Here is a 26164-nt window from a genome sequence, read left to right as displayed (position 1 = left end):
GGAGTATGAAATAATATACGTACACACATTGTACTACTTTTCTAAGATTCAAACTACTCTGATTCCAAAACACCTCTGGCTCCATGGGCTGAGGGTGGGATCTGTATATATACCGCCTGCTGGCTAGGCATTGTGCCATTTTCCTAAAAACTTCTCCAGAAATATTCCAATTTGTTTAAGGGGAAATCAGATGGCTTGGTTCAAAAAGAATAACTCCATTAAGCTATTGTCCAGAGCAGAATATCAACTGGTATTTTTGTTGTCATTAATAGGCAATGAATTCACATACATAAAATTTAAAAGCTACCAAAGAGTGGAAACTAAAAACAGCAAGATTCCCTCCTTCCTATGGCATTCCCACTGCTCTGGTTTCTAATGACAGCTCTCAAAAGTAGACCCCAGAACTATTAAACTATTCAAATAAACAAGTAAATAAGCAAGCCCTGGGCTCCAAGCAGACAAATGGTGCCTGCCTCTCTGCTCAACCATTTCTCTACCTCCCCAACATGGAACCCCCAGAGGAGGCGCCACGAAGCCCTCTTTAAGAAGGGGTTGTCTATATGCAACAAGCTCTTTTTCACCTACTGCCTCACTGGCAACTAGAATCCCACTTCTGGGTCACGTTTGGCCCTCAATAATTTGATCATCCTCTCTTTTTTATTTTTATTTATTTTTTTAAAGATTTTATTTATTTATTTGAGAGAGAGAATGAGATAGAGAGAGCACATGAGAGGAGGGAGGGTCAGAGGGAGAAGCAGACTCCCCGCCGAGCAGGGAGCCCGATGCGGGACTCGATCCCTGGACTCCAGGATCATGACCTGAGCCAAAGGCAGTCGCTTAACCAACTGAGCCACCCAGGCACCCTGATCAGCCTCTCTTTTTTAAAAAAGACATTTCGGGACACCTGGGTGGCTCAGTTGGTTAAGTGTCTGCCTTTGGCTCAGGTCATGATCCCAGGGTCTTGGGATCCAGCCCTGCATTGGGCTCCCTGCTCAGCAGGGAGCATGCTTCTCCCTGCTTGTGTGCTCTCTCTGACAAATAAATAAAATCTTAAAAAAAAAAAGACATTTCATTAGGAAATCCTGACACATGCTACAACACAGATGCATCTTCAGGACATTATGTTATGTAAAATAAGCCAGATACGAAAGGACGAATACTGTATGATTTCATATGAGGTCCCTACAGCAGTCAAATTCATACAGACAAAAGTAGTTTGATGGGGCTGGGAAGAAGGGGAATGGGCATTATTGTTTAATAGGGACAGAGTTTCAGTTTTACAAGATAGGAGTTTGGAGACGGATAGTGATGACAGTTACACAACAATGAGAAAGCGCTTAATGCCACTGAGCTGCACATCTGAAAAGTGGTTACGATGGTAATTTTTTTTTTTTAATTAGGCTCCACGCCTAGTGCCGAAACCAACATGGGGCTTGAACTCACGACCCCAAGATCGAGACCTGAGCTGAGATCAAGAGTTGGACACTTAAATAAGCCACCCAGGCACCCCAAGACAGTAAATTTTATGTAATGTGTATTTTACTGCAAATTTTTAAAAAATTTGTAAAGAGCACTTACAATTGTGTCTGGAACATAGTAAGCAACTCATAGGTATTGTTTCTTTCCTTTTTTTTTTTTTTAAAGACATTTTATCAAGAGAATGGGAAGGGAAGCCAAACTAGAGGAAATACTTGCTAAAGACATAGCTCATAAAGGGCTGTTACCTAAAACATACAAAGAACTCTTAAAACTCAACAAGAAAACAACTCAATTTAAAAATGAGCAAAAGATCTGAACAGACACCTCGCCAATGAAAATATACAGATGGCAAACAAACATATGAAAAGATGCTTCACATCATATGTCATCAAGGAAAGGCAAATCAAAACTGAAATATATACAACAAAATGGGTGAATCTCAAAAATATCATGCTGAGTGAAAGAAGTCAGACACAAAATACTATATATTCTGATTCCACTTATGTGAAATTCTAAAACAAGCAAAATTAATCTATAGTAACAGAAGCAGATCAGTGACTGCCTGGGGCTAAAGTTTGTAAGGAGACAAAAAAACTTTTTTAGGTAATGGAAATGTTCTATATTTTGATCACAGTGGTGGTTATACAGGTATATCATATGTCAAAACTCATTGAATTGTACATTATTGGTGTATTTTATTGTATACAAGTTATGCCCTAATGAATTTGATTTAAAGAAAAAAAAAAAAAAAACAATGAAAAACCACCACACACCTATTAAAGTGACTAAAAGCTCGAACACTGACAACACCAAATGCTGGCAAAGATGCAGAGCCACAGAAACTATCACTGCTGGTGGGAATGCAAAAACGGTCCAGCCACTTTGGAAGACAGTCTGTCAGTTTCTTACAAAACTAAATATACTCTTACCATATGATCCAGCAACGGTGCTCTTTGGTACTTACCCAAAGGAGCTGAAAATGTGTCTACACAAAAACCTGCACATGGATGTTTATAGCAGCTTTATTCATAACTGCCAAAACTTGGAAGTAACCAAGATGTCCTTCAGTAGGTGAATGGATAAATAAACTGTGGGATATTCAGACAATCAAATATTATCCAGCACTAAAAAAAAAAAAAAAAAGTGAGCTTTCAAACCATGAAAAGACGTGGAGGAAACGTAAATGCATATTACCAAGAGAAAGAAGCCAATCTGAAAAAGGCTATATAGTGTATGATTCCAACTCGATGACATTCTGGAAATGGCAGAACTGTGGAGGCAGTAAGAAGATCAGTTGGTACCAAGGATAGAACTGGAAATGGGAAAAGATGAACAGAGCACAGAGGAATTTTAGGACAGTGAAACTGCTCTGTATGAGACCACGATGGTGGACAAGTGTCATTATACATTTGTGCAAACCTGTAGAACACACAGCAGTGAGAGCGAGCCATAATGTACCCTATGGACTCTGGGTGATGATGACCTGCAACAAATACACTGCTTTGATGAGGATGCTGATAGCGGGGGAGGCTGCGTGTGTGGAGAGGGGGTGCATGGGAAATCTCTGTTATCTCCTGCTCAATTTTGCTATGAACTTAGAACTGCTCTAAAGTCTATTACCAGAACAACAAAAAAGACATTTCAAAATATTATTCTAATAGCATGCCCAGCTTCATTTAGCTGGCATTTCCAAATAGTTGAAGGGGGAAATAGATTTAGAAACCCCCACATGGGAAGTGACCTCTGACTTATGATGGGGGTGTGTGTCCACACTGGCAACATTATATCTTTAAATCCACTCAAGAAGTTTAACTGAGGGCGCCTGGGTGGCTCAGTTGGTTAAGCGACTGCCTTCGGCTCAGGTCATGATCCTGGAGTCCCGGGATCAAGTCCCACATCGGGCTCCCTGCTCGGCAGGGAGTCTGCTTCTCCCTCTGACCCTCTCATGCTCTCTCTGTCTCATTCTCTCTCTCAAATAAATAAATAAAATCTTAAAAAAAAAAAAAAAAAAAAAGAAGTTTAACTGACTTCATTCACATCTCCTTCCTAAGGTAAATAACCTTAAGAGTAGCCAGAGACAGTTTTAAAAGGAGTAAACAGAAAAAACACAAACAACACAGCAAGCACAACCTGCACAATGGGAGACCAACTCCTGGCCAGTGCAGCTCTGGCCACACTCTGCCCCCTTACCTCCCCCGCCTGCAGGCTCCTTTTCTATTTTTCTCCCTTCTAATCTCTGGCAAGCCAATATGAGCTTTAAAGATACAATGCAGTTTAGACAGTACTCTAAGCACAGTAAGGCCCTTTTCAGACATTTATCAGAAGTCTTCCTTCGAGTGCCACATCCGGTTGTCACACAAATTGTCAAGTTGTAACATACAGATTTGATTTTTTAAAAAAGATTTTATTTATTTATTTGAGAGAGAGAGAGAGCACGAGTTGGGGCAGAGGGAGAAGCAGACTCCCCACCAAGGGGGGAAGCCCGAAGCGGGACCCGACTCCAGGATCATGACCTGAACCAAAGGAAGATGCTTAACCAACTGAGCCACCCAGGCGCCCCTAGATTTAATTTAATAAACAAAAATTTTTAACTGTTAGATATTTAGAATCCGCAACTATTTTTTAAAATCCTAACTCTATAAAGTTGCTTCTTTCAGGAGTACTTTCTTTGACAATCTCTTCAGAACACGCCTAGCCCTCTCCCTACCACAGGCTGGCTGGCCGCACACCTTCGCTGAGAGCAAAGCCAGAGGTGCTGCAGAGCCGCACGGGCACGCCAGTGTGCACCCGCCACCTCGGACGATCCCAGGGGGCCACTGTACTCCAGCCAACACAGTATTAACAATCAGAATGCTTTTCCACTCAGCAAACCCAGGTGCCAAGTGCCAGCAAAGCCACTCACTGCTTACCTACTGCTATGTGCCTTCTGCTGTCACTCTTGTTAGTGAGCATAAACAACAAGAGAATATAAGACAGAGTGAAGTGCCAACTTGATAATTATTTGTGAAAATGTGGATTCCCTCCCTGCCATGGTGCCATGAAGAAACAGACAAAGGAAAGATTATGCCAATTGAGAGGAGGCAGCCCTCACAGCACTGCTGGGCACACAGGAGGGAGGAGCGGATGCAGTCAGCTAAGGTCCTTGGGGAGGGTCTGGGCCTGGAGAACACCCCCAGGGGAGAGGCACGGGACTCAGAGGAATAACCACACTCCTCTGGTATGGACAAGCTGGCGAGGGCGAGAAGGCTTCAACTCAATTAGCTGCAGAGGGACACATACCTGCAACAGAACAACATGAACAGGAGGAAGGAATGGAGAAAGACACAGAGGTTAAAACAATCACACTGAAATCTCTTACTTCCAATTCTCAAAACCATTTCAAATGGTCTAGCCCATTCCAGAAGGCAACAGCTTTCAGTTCTGTATTTTACCATTCACTAGACAACATTATTTCGCTGGTCATGGTCCAAGATTGAACCTTCCCTGCCGTGTGCCACCTTTGGTGTTCCTGAACAGATTCTAAAGAATCTTCACTCATGCTTCCATATGGTAAACACCTGTCACCTGGGCTACCCACCATCCAAACATCTTTTCTATTTGAGGGAATACCCCAGGATAAGTAGTGTCAGGGCCCATCTCCCACATCTGAAGCAAAGGGGTGCAAATGCTCTGTCCTGCAGACCGCTGGCCTTAGAGCCTGGGCACGTGACCCACGCCCTGTCACATCAGTAATATCATGGTGGGTTATTCATACAAAAGACTGTTCAGGACCAACACCTTGTGCCTTTGGCCTAGTCAGGATGCTGTGAACCTTCTGGACCCACAACTCTTAGGGAAACATTATCTCATGGCAACCACGTCTCCACACGATGGCAGCTGGCCTGGCTAGGAGAGGCAGGGAGAGCCGAGCAGCTGCAGGGGTAAGTGGAATCACACGGTGGAACGGCAGCTCCCTGACTGGCCAGCCAGACTAACACCACATTGAGGGCTGCATGCCCCTGGGGACTTGAGGCCCTGAGAAGGGCCTGCACAGGCCACACTGTCCTCAGGAGATCAGAGAAACCTCACACAAACCCAAATGGAAGCAGAGTCTCCAAAACAACTCCTGTACCCCTCAAAACTATCAATGTCATCAGAGACAAATAAAAGCTGATTAAGAGGTCTAAGGAGCCCGAGGATTAAGGAGTGTGACGCCAGATCATGTCTTGTCATGGAGGGCCTCGGGACCAGGAGGGGCAGTACTGGGGCAAATGAAAACAGTGGACATGGAGTGTGGATTAAATACAAATGTCATATCAGTATCATTTTTCCTGAATTTTGTAACTGGACTGTAGTTACATAAGAGAATATTCTTTGTTTAGAAAATACACTCAGAATTATTAAGGGTAGTAAAAGTGCCTAACGTAGACTACCTACTCTCAAACGGTTCAGAAAAACGTAGTATTAAAAACTGGTCTGTACGGATGAAGGGTATACAGGAAATCTCTACATTATTCTTGAAATTTTGTAGAAGTTTGAAATTATTTTAAAATAAATTTTAATAAAATACTGAAGAAATACTTGTAAAATGTTGTTTTAGAAAGTACATAATTTTTTCTTCTGCCCCTTGTACATTTTCTACAATGAACATTAGTTTCTTTTACATTTGCAACTGATAAACTTCACTCATACTCTACAATTATACAGTATAAAACATTTCAGAGGTTTGGTCCAGAAGGGGATTCTGTCAAGCACTTTCTTCTATAGTCTCACCTTTCCACTCATTTTTTCAAATTCTTCTCTGAGAGGGGGAAGGGAAGAGGAAGGACTGTATCCGATATTATTAATAACTTTTAAAATGTCTCACTCTGAAGTAGTTAGCTTTTAGCAGTCCATGACTATGTTAAAAAGAAGGTACAACTAAAAGAAAGAATGCTGCTAGGAATGAGATTTCAAAAAGTAGTGTTTATAGGTGTACTCAATGAGATCTGTGCTGCTCCTTCTCTAAGCCTCTGCTTACTATGACAAATGACACACACAATGAAGCAAATGTCACTAGGTCCACAATTAATAACTTAATTTTACTGAAATTTTAATGTCTTTTCTTCGCTTCTACATATAAGCAAAAAAAAATGTTTAACACATTATTCTTTGCAGTTCATCTCAACATAACTTAAGTTTTAAAATTTAGCATTTGGGGCACCTGGGTAGCCCAGTCGGTTAAGGGTCCAATTCTTGATTTTGGCTCAGGTCATGATCTCAGGGTCGTGAGATCAAGCCCCGGGTGGGCACCACACTGGGTGTGGAGCCTGCTTAAGGTTCTCTCTCCCTCTGCTCCTCCCCCTAGTGCATGCACGCATTCCCTCTCTCTCTTTAGCGCACTCCCCCCCTCCTTTAAAAGAAAAATAAATACAAATACAAATAAATAAAATTCAGCATTTAGGGGCACCTGGCTGGCTCTGTCAGTAGAGCATGCAACTTTTGATCTCAAGGTTGTGAGTTCAAGCCCCACGCTAGGCATAGAGATTACTTAAAAATAAAAATAAAATTTTTTAATAAAAATTAAAAATAAAATCTTTTTTAAATAAATAAAATTCAGCATTCAAGCTGTAGTTGCAAATTTAAAATACCAGTAACTTCAAATAAGCCAAATTTAAATACAGATATTTGATGCAAAAGTCAGCTTCATAGCTGTAAAAGCCTCAATCCTCCTCCATTTCTTCCTCCTATCCCCATGTCAAGTTTTCCACTTCAAGAAGAAACCTCATTGCCTCCTAGTTTAAAAAAATTCCCAAGTGTTTTCTCTCTCTGCCAGAAAATAAACCAAGAAATAGAGAACATGAAGACTCTCCAGGACTCATCTTGACTGCTGGGCTGGGAGCCCATCCTCACTGTGTCCATGGCAGAGCCTGGCTCAGGAGGGCCTGGCTGGAAGAAATACCCTAAATTTGGTGGGGTTTTTATTCCATATAAAACATGGTGCTGAACACTTTGTTCATTTTATACCCCAACATGCTACACAGAGGAGCCCCCACGCAGCAGTCCAGAACAGCCTGCCACCTTTCCCCCATCCCATGCACTGCATCCACATGCAGAGAATGGACAACAAAAGGATTCCGGACAATGAAGATGAGTGTGTGAATGGTAGACTCGGGGTGATCTTTCCTTTTGCAAAATGAACTTAATGGTACTACATGTTTAATATTTTTAATAAAAAGAAAGCAGGGAACACTTAAAATGGAAATATGCATTCAACACAGGAACATCATTACCAAGAATCTAATACTTTAAAATTCAATTGCAATATTGTTTGCAATAGCAAAAATAATTAATCTAAATGCTGAATAATGGAGGATGGTAAAGTAAATCATACGTGTCAAATATACAGAAGCTCTTGGGGCACCTGGGTGGCTCAGTTGGTTAGGCGACTGCCTTCGGCTCAGGTCATGATCCTGGAGTCCTGGGATCGAGTCCCGCATCGGGCTCCCTGCTTGGCAGGGAGTCTGCTTCTCCCTCTGACCCTCCCCCCTCTCATGCTCTCTCTATCTCATTGTCTCTCTCAAATGGATAAATAAAATCTTTAAAAAATATATATATATATATACAGAAGCTCTTTCAGCCAATTACAATGGATGTTTAAAGAATTAACACCATGGGAAAATCACGTTGAGTAAAAAGAGGAGACAAAAATCCTACCTACAATAGGATTTAAAGCTACCATTTAAAAGCAAATTCAAAAAATAAAAAATTCAAAACTATTCATAGAGTAATGCATATATTTTGTATTAACAATGGCTACTCTGGGTGGTGGGATTATAGGTGATTTTTCTTAACCATTTTTACAGTTCAAAATGTTCTATCACAAGCATTATTTTATATTACTTAGAACTTTTTAATATTTTAAAATAAACTTTACTTGAACATTTTAAAGACCACCAGCATCGTACCAAATCAATTCAACAAGTATATGAATTCCTTGGACCTTACTCTCCTAAATGGATACCCAAAACTCTAGCCCACAGTCCCAATCAGTAGGCTGGTGGTTAGCCCTCAACCAAGTGCCAGATTAGCTTGATGCACTCCAGCACAAAAAAACCTGCAACCAACTGCTAAGTTTTAAATTCTTTCTCCTAAATGGTGCTTTCTAACCTTGAGTGCCTGCCAGAAGCTGCTGGAGAGTTTTTTCAAAATACACACACACACCCCATGGCCCCCACTTCCCTAGTTAACCAGTCTCTGAAGGGGGAGGGAGGTCAAGCATGGATATTTTTAATTCTACCACCAAGAAGCAGGGCCAACATGTCACCATGATGACGGTAATGAAGTCAGCAAGGGGGTGTGAGACAGACACAATCCTGTACCTTCCATGCTTCCTAGAGGGAGGGAGCAAAGGGATAATGGGGCATGAAGGGATAAGAATCCTGAATTTGGGGAGGGACACTTTGACAACAGGCCCCACAAGTCTGAGAGCACATCCTACTTGTTCCTTACTGGGTTTACCACATAAAATGATGTGCTTTCGGGCGCCTGGGTGGCTCAGTTGGTTAAGCGACTGCCTTCGGCTCAGGTCATGATCCTGGAGTCCCTGGATCGAGTCCCGCATCGGGCTCCCTGCTCGGCAGGGAGCCTGCTTCTCCCTCTGACCCTCCCCCATCTCATGTGCTCTCTCTCTCTCTCTCATTCTCTCTGTCTCAAATAAATAAATAAAATCTAAAAAAAAAAAAAAAAAAAAAAAATGATGTGCTTTCACAGCTGATGTCAAAATTGCAAAAACCAAAGTAATCTGTGCCTTAGTACAACCCTGAGGGATTTTTCTCATCACCTCCAATTTAACAGGTCCAGACGAAATCCAACCACTTCCCATGGGTTAGGGTGGCTATGAGGTGTGGGTTTACTCCCAGGACCTCCTCATGGGGCACACACTGCCCTCTGCCAAGGACCTGGTGCCACTCCACACCCACGTGGTCCTGATGAGGCTGCTGGTCTCAGCACCCCGTCCACTGTGGCTCAAGGCGCATGCAGAACCAAGCGGTGTGCTTCCACGTCTTCTCACACTGTCAAACAGGTGACTCTGGAGAACACAAGCGTAGGTCCTTCCCCTCCCTCGGTTCCTCTCCCTCCAGCCAGGAGTGAATTCATAATTCTTGTCTGTGGAGACTAAGGATACCACCACTGGGAAATACCACAGAGCGGAAGAGAGACATCCCAGTCCTTGAGAAGCACCTGAGACCACCTCAGCACATACATCTCCGTGGTGGAGCTTCTACTTCACCCAGCTTGGATTCTAGCACTCCACAGATCAAAAAGGGCCCAAGACAAGAAACACACAGAATGAAGGAAGTGCAGTAAAAATTGAAGGGCAAAACCAGAAAAAAACAAACAAACAAACAAACGAAACAGCCCACGGGAGTAGAATATCAGTGCCCAAATGCACAGCAGCCAGCCAGGAGCCTCCGTGTCACACTCCCCAGCAGGGCTGGGCACTTGCTCTGCCTCCTGTGTTCAGACTCCATCAGCAGCACCAACGTTCCATCAACTGGAGCCCAGACGCATGCCTGGCAGCCGCAATTCCCTCACCTCTGCAAGCTGCCCAACATTCCTGCTCCTCCCTCATTGCAAGAGCACCTACGGGTGCCTGCTTCCCTACTCCCAGGTAGCCAAGTATGGCCATAAATCCCAGCATGAGGCAAGAAAATGCACAGAAGTACCTGGGACTTTGTGAAGTGCCCACCCTGCTGCCTGGAATGCAGAGGTGATGGCTAGGGTTCTGCTGGCCATCAGAAACCATGAAGACAAGAGCCACAGTGAGTTTGCATTTTTAGAACAAAAGAGAAATACACTCTATAGGTTCACAATCACTCATCTACAATTCTGAAATCCCCAAAGCCTGGTTTTGGTGTTATTTGTTTGGCTGCAAAACCTGATCTGAAGGCAAGAATGTGCATGTTTCTCTGCAGAAACAGGATCCGTGTGGAGGGGCAGCAATGCCCAGCCTTTGTGGTGGATGCCAGGAACTGAGTGATAAGCACTGGGTCACCCTTCTAGAATCCCAAAAGATCTCTGTCCCATGGTCTGCCCAAGGTTCTGCAGACCAGCCTCCTGTTTAAACCCCTGCTAGCTTCTGTGTCTGGTCACCAGTGGCCAGACTCAGGCCTGGCTCTGCCATCCATCTCCAGCCCCCCTCTCCTCAGACACAGGCCCACTATGTGGTCATGGGATCACCCTTCTGCTCACCACCAGAGGTCCCTGGATGGTGAAGGACAAACTCCCAGACAGGCAAGGTGCTACCCAGCCCCAGGCCCCCGGCCCATCTGTCGACATACACAGCTTTCTAGACTGTCTTATGCCAACTGCCCCGGGCCTCCCTGCCCCTGCCTTTCCCTGACCCTCACAGTGACTACAACAACATTTCTGCCTCTGCCAAGGCAGAGCCATGTCTCCTTGGCCCTCACGTCATAGCTCTGCATGAAGGAGCTCAACCACTATGCACTCCACTCAAAAAAAGCAGAGTTTCCTCATGGACTCTAGCTCACTGTGAAGGAGAGATCTGAGATCAGAAAGAAAGAATGTTTGTACTGTAGTTTAAAGTATTTACCTTTAAACAAGAGAGGTGCCCTGCAGCCCCTGCGCTGCCTCAATCACCATCCAAGACCCCTGGGCTCACCCCAACCAGAGCAAGGACAGGTGCCCAGACAACCAAAAAAAAAAAAAGACACATTACAACAGGGTAGGAGAAGAGTGACTCAACTGTCCAAAGCATAGATGCCAACAACAGACAGGAAGGTCTGGCACATACTTAGGAGAAGCAACCCTTCCTTTTTTTTCAAAAACAAAAAAGAAAAGCTTTCTTTGTATCCATAGATAAAATCTTTAGCAGGGGGCGCCTGGGTGGCTCAGCCATTAAGCATCTGCCTTCGGCTCAGGTCATGATCCCAGGGTCCTGGGATCGAGCCCCCATCGGGCTCCCTGCTTGGTGCGAAGCCGGCTTCTCCCTCTCCCACTCCCCCTGCTTGTGTTCCTGCTCTCGCTATCTCTCTGTCAAATAAATAAAATCTTAGGAAAAAAAAAAATCTTTAGCACAAGCCCCAATAACTCAACTTATTTTTTTAAGATTTTATTTTTATTTTTTGACACACAGAGAGAGAGACATCAAGAGAGGGAACACAAGCAGGGGGGAGTGGGAAAGGGAGAAGCAGGCCTCCCGCCGAGCACGGACCCCGGTATAGGGCTCGATCCCAGGACCCTGGGATCATGACCTGAGCTGAAGGCAGACATGGCTGAGCCACCCAGGTGCCCCTCAACAACTTACTTTTCATGAATCTGATTTTCTTTGCTAATCAGAAAGCCAGAGAAGGACTAAAATTCCTATTATACTGCCCTATGACAGCAACTCAAACAAAACACAGAAACCTCAACATGTGGGGGCCATGTAGCATTTACACCAATAACTGATTCCACATTACTTCTTATTCCTCCTTTAGAGCAGAAGGGCAAACCTCAGATTTTTGAAAACTGGTGATTATTTTTATTTTTTAAAGATTTTATGTATTTATTTGAAAGAGAGTGAGTGTGAGAGAGAGCATGAGCAGGGGGACGGGGAGAAGCAGACTCCTCCGCTGAGCAGGGAGCCTGACGTGGGGCTCAATCCCAGGACACTGCCCCTGCTTGTTCTCTCCCTGTCAAATAAATAAATAAAATCTTTAAAAAATTTTTTTTAAAATAAAAGATTTATTTATTTATTTGAGAGAGAGAGAAAGAGTATGAGCAGGGGGAGGGGCAGAGGGAGAAGCAGACTCCCCGTGGAGCAGGGAGCCCCAATGTGGGCTCAATCCCGGGACCCTGGGATCATGACCTGAGCCGAAGGCAGACGCTTAACCGACTGAGCCACCCAGGCGCCCCTTAATGGCGTTTTAAATCCAGATATGCATTGGGTATACCACACACAAACACTTACATACAATTCCACCAATGCAATTACTCCACACATACTGTTCTTGAACTTTTCTGGCTAAATATGGGAACTTCTTTCTATGTGGATAAATACACTTTAATGGCTATATGGTATTTCCTTGGGCATAGGGTAGTTTACATAATCTAAATGCCAAAAAAAATTAGATAAATTAGTGCAATTTAAAAACCTATTTTAGTTTGTCTTGTAGATTTTCCAATCTTCTAATTAATGGCTGTTTTTTGGCTTTGAACAGAGCTTAGTGATTAAAAACAATGGCAAAAAAACTGGATGTGGGTTTGAATCTAGCATTTCTAAGCTATACACCTTTGGATTAACACTCTCCAAGCCTCAATTCTCTCCTAAAATAGGGACAAGAATCAATTCAACAGAGGGGCGCCTGGGTGGCTCTGTCAGGTGAGCGGCTGACTCTTGATTTCGGCTCAGGTCCTGGTCTCAGGGTCATGGGATCCAGCCCTGTGTGAGGCTCCACGCTCAGCTCGGAGTCTGCTCAGGATTCTCTCTTTCCCTCTGCTCCTCCCCGCGCCCCACCCCCCCAATCACACTTGGGCGTTCTCTCTCTCAAATAAATAAAATCTTAAAAAAAAAAAAGTCAATTCAACAGAATTCATAGAGCAACTGAGAGCAGGTGCTGGGAAAGCCAGTGTGCCCTCATGGGCAGCTGCTATCCCATCCTCATCACCAAGCATAGGTAAGAATTCCACCCTCCCCACTGGCGTGCTACATACATGGTAACATTTTAAAACATTACAATAACTTAAATGCAAAATTATTTCTTCCTTTCTGTTAAAGCAAAATGTTCTTCCTAGGACTCAGGTATTTGGAAACATTTCTTTAACAAAAATCACTATTATGGTCTTGGCTTGGGGGGGGCGATTTTAAAGAAAATGAAATCAACATATCAACAGTATAAGACCAATGAAGAATTTCATATTTCCTGATTCAAATTACTAATAGCCAAGATAGACTTAATTTTTTTAAAGATTTTATTTACTTTAATTGAGACACAGAGAAAGAGAGTGAGAGTGTACAAGGGGGGAAGAGGGTCAGAGGGAAAGGGAGAAGCAGACTATGCTAAACAAGGAGCCTGATGTGGGGCTCGAGCCCAGGACCCTGAGATCATAACCTGAGCCGAAGGCAGATGCTTCACTGACTGAGCCACCCAGGCGCCCCGCCAAGATTGACTTATTAAGAATGACAGCCTGACTTTCATGTTATTTTGCACTCGAGGTAATTAAGAAATTTCACTTTTTAAAAATGGAATAATAAATTTGATTTTATTAAAATGTTGTCACATTGGGGCGCCTGGGTGGCTCAGTTGATTAAGCAACTGCCTTCGGCTCAGGTCATGATCCTGGAGTCCCTGGATCAAGTCCCGCATCGGGCTCCCTGCTGGGCACGGAGTCTGCTTCTCCGTCTGACCCTCCCCCTTCTCATGTGCTCTCTCTCACTCTCTCTCTCTCAAATAAATAAATAAAATCTTTTAAAAAATAAATAAATAAATAAAATGTTGTCACATCACTAAATCCAAGAAAAAGAACTGCTACTATTTCACACTCAGTGCAAAATGACCAAAAAATGAGAATTAAAAGAATTAAAATTTTCACTCAGAAAAACTGACCATCAGGAGTGACATCAGCAAAAGAGCTCATTAAGAAGCTCCAAGTTCTCATTCACCCTCACCCCACACATAAATACACACACAAACACTGGAAAACATGCAGCAACTGTCAGAACCAATTTGTGAAAACTCTGCAAGGCAGTCAGAAGTCTGCAACCACCAAGTGCTGAATCAGGAAAGAGGTACCACAGAACGGCAGGCAGGTTTTAGATTTTGCTGCCCCTGCCTCTCTCTCTGGCAGGGAAGCAGCAGGCCTTGATCTTGAAGCACAAATGGCCTTAAAACATAAAAGGTCTTAAAGTAATAGTCTTAAAGTAAAAACAGTCTTAAAGTGGTAACAGCCAGGGTTGCCAGTATGGGGCTGTTTTCCTGGTTCTAGGGAACAGAACAGACTTTGTTCACTATTTATTGTGTATGTCTATTCTAACCTGCCACAGACTACCTGAAGGAATGACACAGGCACTCCTCTGGTGTTTCATTTAACTCAAAACTCAGGCTGAAAAAGCTTGAAAACACTGCAAGTTGAATAACAACCCTCAGAACCTGTGGCAAAAGATTAGTCTAAACATACAATACACTGCTAAGGCAAAAGCTAGGGAGAGTTTCTCGGGGAAATCAGGACATTCAAAAGTAGCAGGTCATATTAGGAAGTTCAGAATATTGCACACATGTCCAGGGCAAGATGCATGCTTATACAAGACCTGAGAAGACCCCAGGTTTTCACCTTGGGCTGATCCCTAGGCACAGTGCAAGCCTGATCAAGAGCTGAAGGAGGGCCCAGGCACAGAGCCAATATGCAAAGAATGGGAGATAGGAGAGTTGCTTATGTTCAGGAAATCTCTGTCGAAACACCAGTTAAACACAAGATATGAAACAGGACTTCAGGGACTACATTGTGAAGGAAAATAGTCTTTGGAATAATAGTCTGGACAAGTCACTAGGCAAAGAGAACTCCTACAGCCTTCAACAAATAAAAAACAACAAACCTTAGGGAAGGAGAATCTGATTTCCAGAGTTATTACGTTGTAATAGCCAAATGTCCCGTTTTCAAAGACAACAAAATCAAAAGGCACACAAAGAACAGGAAAGCATGATTCAGTCAAAAGAACAAAATAAATGAAAAGAAACCGTCTCTGAAGAAGGTGAGACAGGCCTTGCTAGACAAAGACTTTAAAACAACCATGTCACGGGCACCTGGCTTAATCAGTTGGTAGAGCATATGACTCCTGATCTCAGGGTTGTAAATTAGAGCCCCACATTGGGTGTAGAGATTACTCTAAAATAAAATCTAAAAAAAAAAAAAAAAAAAAAAGTTTCAAAAAAACAACCATGTCATGTTATGTGCTCAAATAACTAAACAAAAACACAAAGAACTAAAGGAAGTCAGGAAAATTACAAAGGAACGAAAAAAAAAACCAGAAATTATAAGAAGGGACAAAACAGCAATCTTGAAGTTGAAAAGTACTGTAAATGAAATGAAAAATTTACCATAGTGGTCCAGCAGCATGTTTGAGAAGGCAGAACAAAGAATCCACAAACTTAAAGATAGGATAACTGAAATTATCAAGTCTGAGGAGCAGAAAGGAAAAAAAAAAAGACTGAAAAGAGCCTTAAAGGACTCATGGGACATCAGTAAGTAGACCAACATACATATTATGGGAGTCCCAAAAGAAGAAAAGAAAAAGAGGTAGAAGGAAAATATTTGAAAAAATAAAGGCCGAAAACATCCCAAATCTGATGAAAGACATAAAAACCTACAAACCCAAGAAACTCCATAAACGCCAAGTAGGATAAACTCAAAGGACCCATATCAAGACATTACAATTAACCACCAAAAGACAAAGGGAGAATCTTGAAAGCAGCAAGAGAGAAGTAACCTGTTACATACAAGGACTCAATAAGGTTAATGGCTGATTTCTCATCAGAAGCCATGAAGGCCGGAAGACAGTGAGATGACATTTAAAGTGCTAAAAAAAAATTAATTAATTAAAAAATTAAAACTGTCAGCTGAGAATTATATCTGGCAAACCTGTCCTTCAAAAATGAGAGAGAAATTAAGACATTCCTCATTAAAAAAAAAAAAAAATTGAGGGAGTTCATTAACACTAGACCTGCCCTAGAAGAAAAGTTAAAGGGAGTCCTTCAGGTGGAAATAAAAGATCACTAAACAGTTACTCAAAACCATATGAAGAAATAAAGAGCTCCAGTGTAGGTAAATACATGAGAAAATATAAAAGTTCATATTACTGTCATTTTGGTTTGTAATTCCACTTTTGATTTCTTATAGGATTCAAAATACAAATGCATAAAAAAATTATAAATATGTTATTTGGCACACAATGTATAAAGACGTAATCTGTGACAACATAAAAGGGAGGAGGAAGGATATATACAGGAGGAGAGTTTTTGAGGTTGATATCATTTCAAAATAGATGGCTTTAAATTTAGGATCTTAGGGTGCCTGGGTGGCTCAGTCATTGAGCATCTGCCTTCGGCTCAGGTCATGATCCCGGGGTCCTGGGATCGAGTCGCACATCGGGCTCCCTGCTTGGCGGGAAGCTTGCTTCTCCCTCTCCCACTCCCCCTGCTTATGTTCCCTCTCTTGCTGTCTCTCTCTCTGTCAAATAACTAAATAAAATCTTAAAAATAAATAAATAAATAAATTTAGGATGTTAAATATAATCCCCATGGTAACCACAGAGAAAATCACAACAGTTTACGAAAGAAAGAAAGAAAGAAAGAAAGAAAGAAAGAAAGAAAGAAAGAAAGAAAGAAAGAAATAGAAAGGAAAAAAAGAAAGAAAAAGAAAGAAAGAAAGAAAGAAAAAGAAAGAAAGAAAGAAAGAAAGAAAAAAAAGGAAAGAAAGAGAAAGAAAAAGAAAGAAAGGAAGGAAGGAAGGAAGGAAGGAAGGAAGGAAGGAAGGAAGGAAGGAAGGAAGGGAGATCAACTAAACATAGAATCAAGCAGTTAGGAAGAAAATGAAGGACAACAAAGCTGTAAGACATAAAGAACAGCAAAATAGCAGAAGTCTTCCCTTACAGTAATTACTTTAAACATAAATGGGTTAAACTCTCCAATCAAAATACTCGAGACAAGAAATTTAAATTTTTTTCTTTAAAGAAATATTAATGCTTACTCAGCCAATTCTCCTGTATCAGGCAAAGGCAATCCACACCACAACCCCATGAAGTCGATTCAGTAATATCCATGTTTAAAGAAGAGGACCCTGAGGCTGAGAGATTAAATAGCCTGATCACATGGGGAAGAGGCTCTCACCTCCCTTGTCCAAGCAGTGCTATGAGACTGTTCACTAATGAATGCCTGCATTACTCATTCTTACCTCACCCTCAATCTTTCCTAGGTGGAGAGGTTTGTGGAAAGACAGGAAATAACAAGCAACCTCGGAGATGTGGCTCTTAAGTGAAGACCCTGGAAAGCTGCCTCCACAGAACAGAGAGAGGACCTAAGACTGACCTAGCACCTACTGGACACCAGGCACTGAGATACACTCAACCAGTCTTCTCAGCAATAAAGTCTTTTTAATTTTGTTATTCATTTTTCATGTTTCTTTGAGTCCTTTTTAATAAATGTCCTTTTTATTTTTCACAATTTTATCTTTTACAGCAAAATTGCCTTACAGTCAATTAGTTATGTAGCAAAAATGTTTGCAAAGAAAATACAGGACACAGGCAAAAATGCAGTATTTTTGCACCACCTACACACTCAACATCACCTACACACTCAAAATGCTACTATATACAGAAAAAGACCAGAAAAATATTAACAGTAAGTGTCCAACTTATTTGTTTAGGGTTTTTTTGTATCCCATCTGTTCAAGTAAAAGTCAAAAGATGAGTTTCAAGCTGCCAATTATTATAACAAAATACCATGAGAAAATGGCATCTGACAGTAGTCTTTGGTATGACACTAATGTCATACTCCCTCATATCATCAGTTCATTTTTTTCAGGAAAACCAAGAGAAAAAAACAAAACAAAACAAAACAAAAAAAAACCCCACCCCACCAGAACAATTCAATGTCTCTTTTCCCCCATTAACTGTAAATGTTTTCAGAATAATTTTACCAATAAGATATGCCTGAGAGTACATATTCCAAGAGGGAGAACAGTGGGCTACTCCTTAAAATACTAAAACCAATCTTATAACCTAGGTAAGATTTATAGAAGGTGTTCTGTGCGTGTCCTTCCAAAACTGCAAAGGGAGTGATTCCACATCAGGCTTCATTTTAGAAAGGGGCCTGCCACTGAATTTTGAAACAAATGCTTGGTTAGCTTCAAGGTTTTAAGTAGGTATGATCTGTAAAAAATTACTAAGATTCACTCACAATAGTGCCAAGAATAATATCCAACTGCTGTTATCAACTACCCTAAGACTATGCTGGGGGGGGGGAGGGGTCTTCCTCCCCACTACTGACATTTGGGGTTGGATCATTATCTGTTGGGGGGGAGGGACTATCCTGTGCATTATAATATTTTTAGCAACGTCCCTGGCCCGGCCCACTAGATGCCAGAAACAGCACCCCACTCTCAGTTGTGCCAACCTAGCATGTCTCCAGATATTGCCAGATGTCCCAGGGAGGGGAGGGGGCCCTGGTAAGAACCACTGTTGTACTTCTGATACCTTTCACTGGGTAAGACACACAAGCATTCTGTCCCAAATGACAAAAAAGCCAAATAATGTCTAAAATCCCTACGGAATTCTCAGCAGAGCACCACACATACTCTAGAAATTGATGCATATAGGAAAGGCAGCTTTCTTTGAGAGAAAGTACGCACGAGGGGGAGGGAAGGAACAGAGGGAGAGAGAGAATCTCAAGCAGACTCCACGATGACCACAGAGCTTGACCTGGGGCTAGATCTCATGACCCCAAGATCATGATCTAAACTGAAATCAAGAGTTGGACACTTAACTGACTGAGCCACCCAGGCACCCCAGGAAAGGCAGGTTTCTAAAAAGTGCTTCCTAATCTCCCCATGCGGGCACTTCCTGGGATGACAGCAGTTAGCACCTTGTCGTGGTGCTCAAACTGCTTCAAATCCCAGAAATGGTGATGTGTGCCTTAAGCCCTGGTGTATTGTTTCATTAGCATATTCAAAAAATACTCATCAAAAACTGGGACCAAAAGTGTGGGAAGCTGACTTACTATATTATCGTTATTTAAGATACTGTAAACTGCTCCAAAACCCAAACATAAAAGAAAACATGAGCTATGCAGAAATTAAGTTAAACAGATAAGAATACTACCCAAGATGTTGATGCTTTCATTAAGAATCCTTATTTTAGAAACCATCTTTTCTTCATTAAAAAAAAACAAAAAACAAAAACACCTTTCTCTCTCCTCAGCAAAACAAGAATTGTTGCATTTTCACAATGGAAAATCTGTTGTTACTATAATAGCCTCATCTTCTGGAATATTTCCACCAATTATGCATGCAGCTTTGCTGAGCTTCTGCAACTGTGGATCTAGATGGGAGGAACTGGTAATTGGGGAATCAAGTCTGACTGGAATCCCATCACTAAATAGATGATCAGTCCTTGAGAACGTTCACGTAACAGTAACATCCTAAATCAGCACTCAGTGGGTACACATATTTTGGCTATAAACCAAGTGATGATAGCTCTGTGCCATTTCCAGAGGGATACAAACACATACAGGACCCAGTCCCCACACCCTGGAAGACCAGCAGAAAGAAACTTGAGCGAGGTGAGTTACAGCACAAGATGATGAGGAGGGAACATCTCTGCCTCCTTTAGCCTGACAGCACAAAGGGGCGGGGGGCCTGCTAGTCCTGAGAACAGGCTCCATGACCTACTACTAAGGGTCCTGAGCACCACTATCAGCCTGGAAAGCACTCAGATGACATGACAGGCCAGCAGAGGAGCCCAGCTTCAGGTCTGTACTGACTCCCAGGAAGAAACCATAGCCCAAGTTTCAAAAGTATATATGGTTCCTTACACTTCAATAAAAAAGCAGTTTTAAAAAGAAAAACAGGGGCGCCTGGGTGGCTCAGTTGTTAAGCGTCTGCCTTCGGCTCAGGTCATGATCCCAGGGTCCTGGGATCGAGCCCCGCATTGGGCTCCCTGCTCCGCGGGAAGACTGCTTCTCCCTCTCCCACTCCCCCTGCTTGTGTTCCCTCTCTCGCTGTGTCTCTCTCTGTCAAATAAATAAATAAAATCTTTAAAAAAAGAAAAGAAAAACAGTACATTGTAAACTACAAAGTTCTTCAATTGAGGAGAGAAGCCATCCTTAATTTCCAAAATAACAGTTTAGCCAATGGCATTAATGAGCAAGTATCCTTCAAATCAGACCACAAACAGGACACAACTTTTAATCAGTTCTCTTCCCTGACTTTGTACCCAAGGCAAAGGCACTTTTCCTTTTCTCCTGAATCAGGAAAGTTTTATGGTGATGCTTACAGTTTGGATCAGAACAGAACCAGAATAGAAGTTTCCAGAGGAAGGGTACCCCCAATGGACCTCTCCTGGCCCAGCCTGCTGGATAACACCAACCACATCCCACCGCCGGTTCTTATGCTTCGGTGCTAGGAAGGAGGGGGCAACCTCTCCCAGCTGAAGGAACTTCAAACTTCACTCACTACTCCAAGAGGCCCTAGATCAATTTACTGCAGGCATGTGTGCATGTGTACAGAGCTATGAGCAAGATGAAGAATGCTGGCCCTCAGGAACATTGCTGCCCTCGTGTCACATTTCTGGCACATTAAGTCCTCACGGGCTCCTTCACACCAGGACACTGTGATGGACAAAACACACGCAGCCCGATGGAGGAGGGACACAGACACAGAGCTAATTGTGTCATGCAACGTCACACAGTTATCCCATGTTACACAAGAAAGAATGAAAATTCAGACAGGTTAAGTGGCAGGGGTGGAATCTAGCCCCCGAGTGTCCAGCTCCAGAGCCCGTCCTCACCATCTCCTGACGCATTCAGACACATATGACCACTGCAGGTTACAGGTCCTGTCATATAGGCTTGCTTCTCAAAATGTGTTATGAATTCAAGTTATTTTAAATCTAAACTGTGTCAAACCACTCATTAAACATTAAAATAAACTAAGTTTTAAAAAAATAAATAAAAATAAAATAAAATAAAATAAAATAAACTGAGTTTTACCACTGGAAGAATTACTACATACTAGGTGAAGTAGAAATTAACCCAGTTTGTTGGGTTATTTTTAACTTAGTAAATTAACAATTACATAAAAATAGCTGCCCTATGTTCCCAATATCAGTGATAAAATATAATGAAAGCATATTATAGCTTTTAAAGAAAAGCACACAGTGGTCATTAAAGAGCAATTAATTTGTACGCTGAGCACTGAAAGTGCAAAGCACCTCTGCCCCTCTGCTATGTATATGCCACTACGCATCACCCGCTCCTGGGTCCCGGAGTCCAGCCATCTTGGTTCCCTGCTCTCAGCTTTGTATACAAGTTGGTCAGTCTCAGGTCATAAAATGAAGGCATCTCAGCCAACCCCGCAGCCCTGGAACAAGAAAACACAACAGACCACACTAGTGGGTCTGCTCTGGTCTTCAAAGACAGCCCCATTGGATCTTCTCCTACCAGGAACCCTGTTCTTCACACCTCGTCTGTGTCTCCTCTGTGGGCCAACCAGGCCTCAGCTGCATCTCTCGGGGGTTCCTTCACCCACTTAGCCCTGGTGACCCACAGGGTCTCCACTCCTCCTAAGCCTACTCTTACCTCCATCCTCCTTACAATAGCCCCCTGCCCCACAAACTTCTTACACCCTCACTTCCCCTCACTCTTGAGCCCCACACCCAGCCTCCTTCCTCATCCTCCAAGAGGTCCTGATCACCAAGCCCATGGATCTCTGTGGAACATGACATTGGTGACATCTGAGTCACTTCTTGAGGCCATCTCCTCACCTGGCACTCTGCTTATTCTCCTCTTTCTGTTACTGGTATTCTCTGGGAACCCCGGTTCTGCCCCATCCCCACTTCTAAGCACGACCACGTCATTGTGAGTTCCTTCAGTTCTTTTCTTGCAATCTTTGCCTGGAAAGCTCCAGAAGCCACTCTCTGCTCACCTCTCTCCAGTCCCAACCTTCGAGGATGCTATCCCTGATTTAATGAGAAAGTCTTCAAATGTGACATTACCAAACTTAATCTGCAAGTTAAAACATGCCATACAAGAAAGTAACGCTGTATCACGAACTGATTGGCAGTTCATTTAGCATAGGAACAGGGTCACTTTTCTAAATAAACACAATTGTAGTTTCACATGTTAAATAGTTTGGGGCAGTAACAAATTCAACCTATTCTATTTATGTTTGGCTATTAGATATTCTAGGACCTTTCTGATCAAAAATATATCAAATTCACTTGACATTTCAAAGTACTTGAACAACTGTTAAAGAGTTGCTTATTTTTATTTATAAATTATACTTAGTTTGCTACCATGGCAACAGCAAGAGCAACAACACACCCAGACATTCCTGCCCAGCAGATCTTCCTAAAACACTTTATTGCCCACTCAGGCACCAGACTAGGTCCCTAGACAAGTAAGAACCCTGTCCCCAAAGGGGACATTCTTCATTCTGTCACTGACCATATTGAAAATGCTTCCAACAGGCCCAGGCAAACCTCACACTCCACAACCAGGCCCAAGGTCCCTTCCAGCCTAAATTCTAAGTTCTTCAGCACCAGGCTACTGGCCCAGGGACACCGATAAAGCCACCTCCACCAGCTCACTTCCAGGAGCACCCCCCCACACACACACAGGTGGCCCAGGATTCCTCCACTGAGCCCACCCCAGAGAACTCCCCAGGACCAATAACACCTGCACCTCCGGTGAGTCAGATGCTCCTGGGGAGGAAAAACTTTATGCATCTGTACACACAGCGTCACACACTTGGCTGAAAATCAAGGATTTGTGGAAATCACCTGTTTTCTGGAAAACCACATGCCCTGGCACTCATGGGCATGTTCAGCAATCCCCCCCACACACACTTGAGGATCCCGGTTCTGCTCACCAACCATCATGGAAAAACCATCTGTAACAGATCCTACCCAAACTGTTTAAAATACAACAGCCAACACACAGGATCATGGACCTCATCTTTCTCTATTCCCCCTAAATTAATACATTATTTGCTATTTTAATAAAATGGCAAATCATACTTTCAGCCTAAATTACTTATGTACTCCCCCAAGTTCTCTGTATGTAAAATTTTAACACTAACTACAAAATACAAATTCACTCAAAAATTGGAATTGGACTAAAATCACTGTCATTCAAATAAGAGACCAACCATGGATTGTCGTGTTTTTTTTAACTTGTACAGTGATTTTCAATTCAGTGGACAAATCTGCATAACTGCTCTAAGTTACACATGCTTTTAAACTTACACAACTTGAGTGCTCGCTTCGGCAGCACACATACTAAACTTACACAACTTGACTTTCTGACTTAAAAAGAACTTGTAAAACGTTTAATTTCAAGAAAAAGATTTTTTAAAACAATTTATCTACATTGAGCTAATACCAACTGTCTTTACACCGTTTATTTCATCAATAATGTTACCACTCTGCACCAAACAGTAGGAATGATGCTTTACAAAGAGAGACGCACTACAGAGTCCTATCAGTTACCTACTTATTTCACGCTGTAAAAATGTCAAAACCCTTCTGTGAAAAAAAATCCCTGGGCCCATAAGAAGTGCAGGGCTCGGGGCGCCTGGGTGGCTCAGTCGTTAAGCGTCTGCCTTCGGCTCAGGTCATGATCCCAGGGTCCTGGGATCGAGCCCCGCATCAGGCTCCCTGCTCAGCGGGAAGCCTGCTTCTCCCTCTCCCACTCCCCCTGCTTGTGTTCCCTCTCTCGCTGTGTCTCTCTGTGTCAAATAAATAAATAAAATCTTTAAAAAAAAAGAAAAAGAAAAAAGAAGTGCAGGGCTCATGGAAGCCTTGGTGGCCCCAGACAAGCTGGAGGTGAAGGTCAGAGGCTCTGCCTCCACCGCACGGCCTCTCTTACTCAGCCCTTCTTTGGGTGGCACTGTACCCCTCAAAAAGTCTGATTTCTGCTCCCTCACCAAAAGGTCAACTTACCCTGTTTAGCATGTGAACATAAACAGTTCTGGCTGATGACAATAAGAGAATTTTCCTTAAAAACCTCAAAACCCTCAGAATAAAGATATAAAATCCTTCGCGGTGACCTCAAGTTGTTTGTAAACAACAGACTGTGTGACTGAACAGGCCCCACCACTGAGTTTACCCAGCCTGCAGGACACACACACACAGCCTCCTCTGAAACACGCCCATCAAAGACTCAGAAACGGCTGGTGCGACTTCCCAGACCGTGGGAGCAACGAGACAGCACACACGCACAAAAATCAAGGAATCAAGAGAAGTAACAGCTCTTATCAGCATTTCCAGCAACTAAAAGCAGTTAAAAAATTTCAGTTTGTGGACAAAGGCTTTATTTGCAATGATCTAGAAAGGAGCCCCTGAGGAATAATTACTATTTCCTAGGCAGCAAGTTTGTTTTTCAAAGTAAATGATAACTTCATAAAACCGGAGGACCAAGTGAACCGTTTTGTAGGGAGGCTGACAACTCCCCGTGAAGCTCACCTAACAGCCCACGTGACCTTATAACAGCTCCTAAATAATCGACGGACTGAAAAGCAAAGTCCTATTAGGAGTGTCCAGTTTCCCCCCAATTTTAAGGTGCAGAGCGCGGATTTAAAAACGAATCATGCTTGAAGAGGCCGCAATTTTTAGGGTTACTAAAAATACGATGGGGAAAAAGGAGCCCTTACAGCTCAGAACATACACTGAAGTACCTCACTACTGAAAACCCGAAGCACAAAAGAAGTCTCAAGCAGCCCATCACTGTAAGATCCGGATTTTAAGTTACGAAAACGCAGGCTTCAGCGTGGGGCCGCTGCACCGCCAGACCGCGCCGTGCGTCCCCGGTACTACCTACACGCCGCTCACGAACAATATATGCGAGTCCCGGGGGAGCATCGGCCCACGTGCACAGCTGCCGGGCCTCCGGCCACGCGAACGAGAGGCCGGAGCGCCTGGGCCGTGGATCGGGCTCTGGCCCGGCGGCTGGGTCCCGGTCTGGGTTCCGGCCGTGCACAGGACGGCCAAGGGCAGGGCTGCGGGTCTGGGTCCGCATGCGTGTCCTCCCCGCGGGCGGGACCGAGGCCGGGGGCGGGCGCCCGGGCCGGGGCCGCACGGCAAGCGCGGGTCGGCGGCCCCGCCGGCCAGGCCGCCGCCCCCGGCCCCCTCCCCCGCCCCTGGCCCCCCGCCCGCGGGCCCCCGACCCCACTCACACGCGCGGCAGCTGCAGCGGCGGCGCCCCGCGCCTCTGGAACACGCCGTCCACGAACACGCCGTTCTTGCCAAGGCAGCGCAGGTAGAAGTCGCCGCCGGCGTCGGGCCCGGGCTGCGCGGACGGCTCCGGGGCCGCCCCGCCATGGCCGCCGCCGCCCGGGGGCGTGAAGATCTCGAGGTGGCGCCGCGAGATGAAGCTCGAGTGGCCCATGCTCACGTCCACCGAGCCCTGCGACGAGTTGCGCCCGATGGTCACCGAGCGCTTCTTCATCAGGTACTCGAACTCGCGGCCCTCGAGGCGCGCCACGGCCCAGCCGCCCGGCGGAGACCCGCCGCCCGCGCCCCCGCCGCCCCCGGCCCCGCCGCCCGCGGGAGGCCCGCCCGCGCCCGGGAGCGCCGCGGCCGCCGCCATGGGCCTGCGAGGGCCCGGGCCGCCTTCCGCCGCCGCCGCCGCCGCCGCCACGGAGCTGAGGGCCGCGCGAGGCCGCCGGCCGGCGAGCGACGAGCGGCGGCGAGGGGCGGGACACGCGCGGCGCGCTGCGAGCCGGCGGGCGCCGCTGACTGACGGCCGTACTGGCCAATGGGGGCGGCGCACAGCAGTGGGGCTACCGGAGGCCGGCCAATGGCGAGGCACGCCGGCCGAGCGCCCGCACGTCCGGCCGCGACGCCCGGCGCAGGCGCGGCTTCCAGCGGCCTGGAAAACCCGGGGTAGAGCGTGGCTGGCGCGGAGCTTCGGGGCGACAGGCGGCGGGTCGAGGTCGTCGCGGGCTGGGCGGGGGG

At 44.4% G+C, this 26164-nt stretch overlaps 1 protein-coding gene across 2 annotated transcripts in view; it reads right to left on the bottom strand.

Annotated features, from left to right (window-relative positions):
- The window catches only part of FOXK2 (forkhead box K2), a 65448-nt gene extending 39652 nt beyond the window's left edge, over positions 1-25796 (bottom strand). For both annotated transcript variants that reach the window (XR_013445279.1, XM_078066308.1), the window contains exon 1: positions 25384-25796. Coding sequence is in view for 1 of the 2 variants with exons in the window: in XM_078066308.1 (XP_077922434.1) it covers positions 25384-25796 (413 nt within the window). In the remaining variant the exon portion in view is untranslated. The remainder of the gene's footprint in view (positions 1-25383) is intronic.
- Positions 25797-26164: the final 368 nt, after the last annotated feature.

Source organism: Halichoerus grypus, chromosome 2 (genome assembly GCF_964656455.1).
Source record: "Halichoerus grypus chromosome 2, mHalGry1.hap1.1, whole genome shotgun sequence".
In the NCBI taxonomy this organism is placed as follows: domain Eukaryota; kingdom Metazoa; phylum Chordata; class Mammalia; order Carnivora; family Phocidae; genus Halichoerus; species Halichoerus grypus.
Note: the sequence above shows the minus strand (reverse complement) of the source record. Positions and strands in the feature narration are given on the sequence as shown.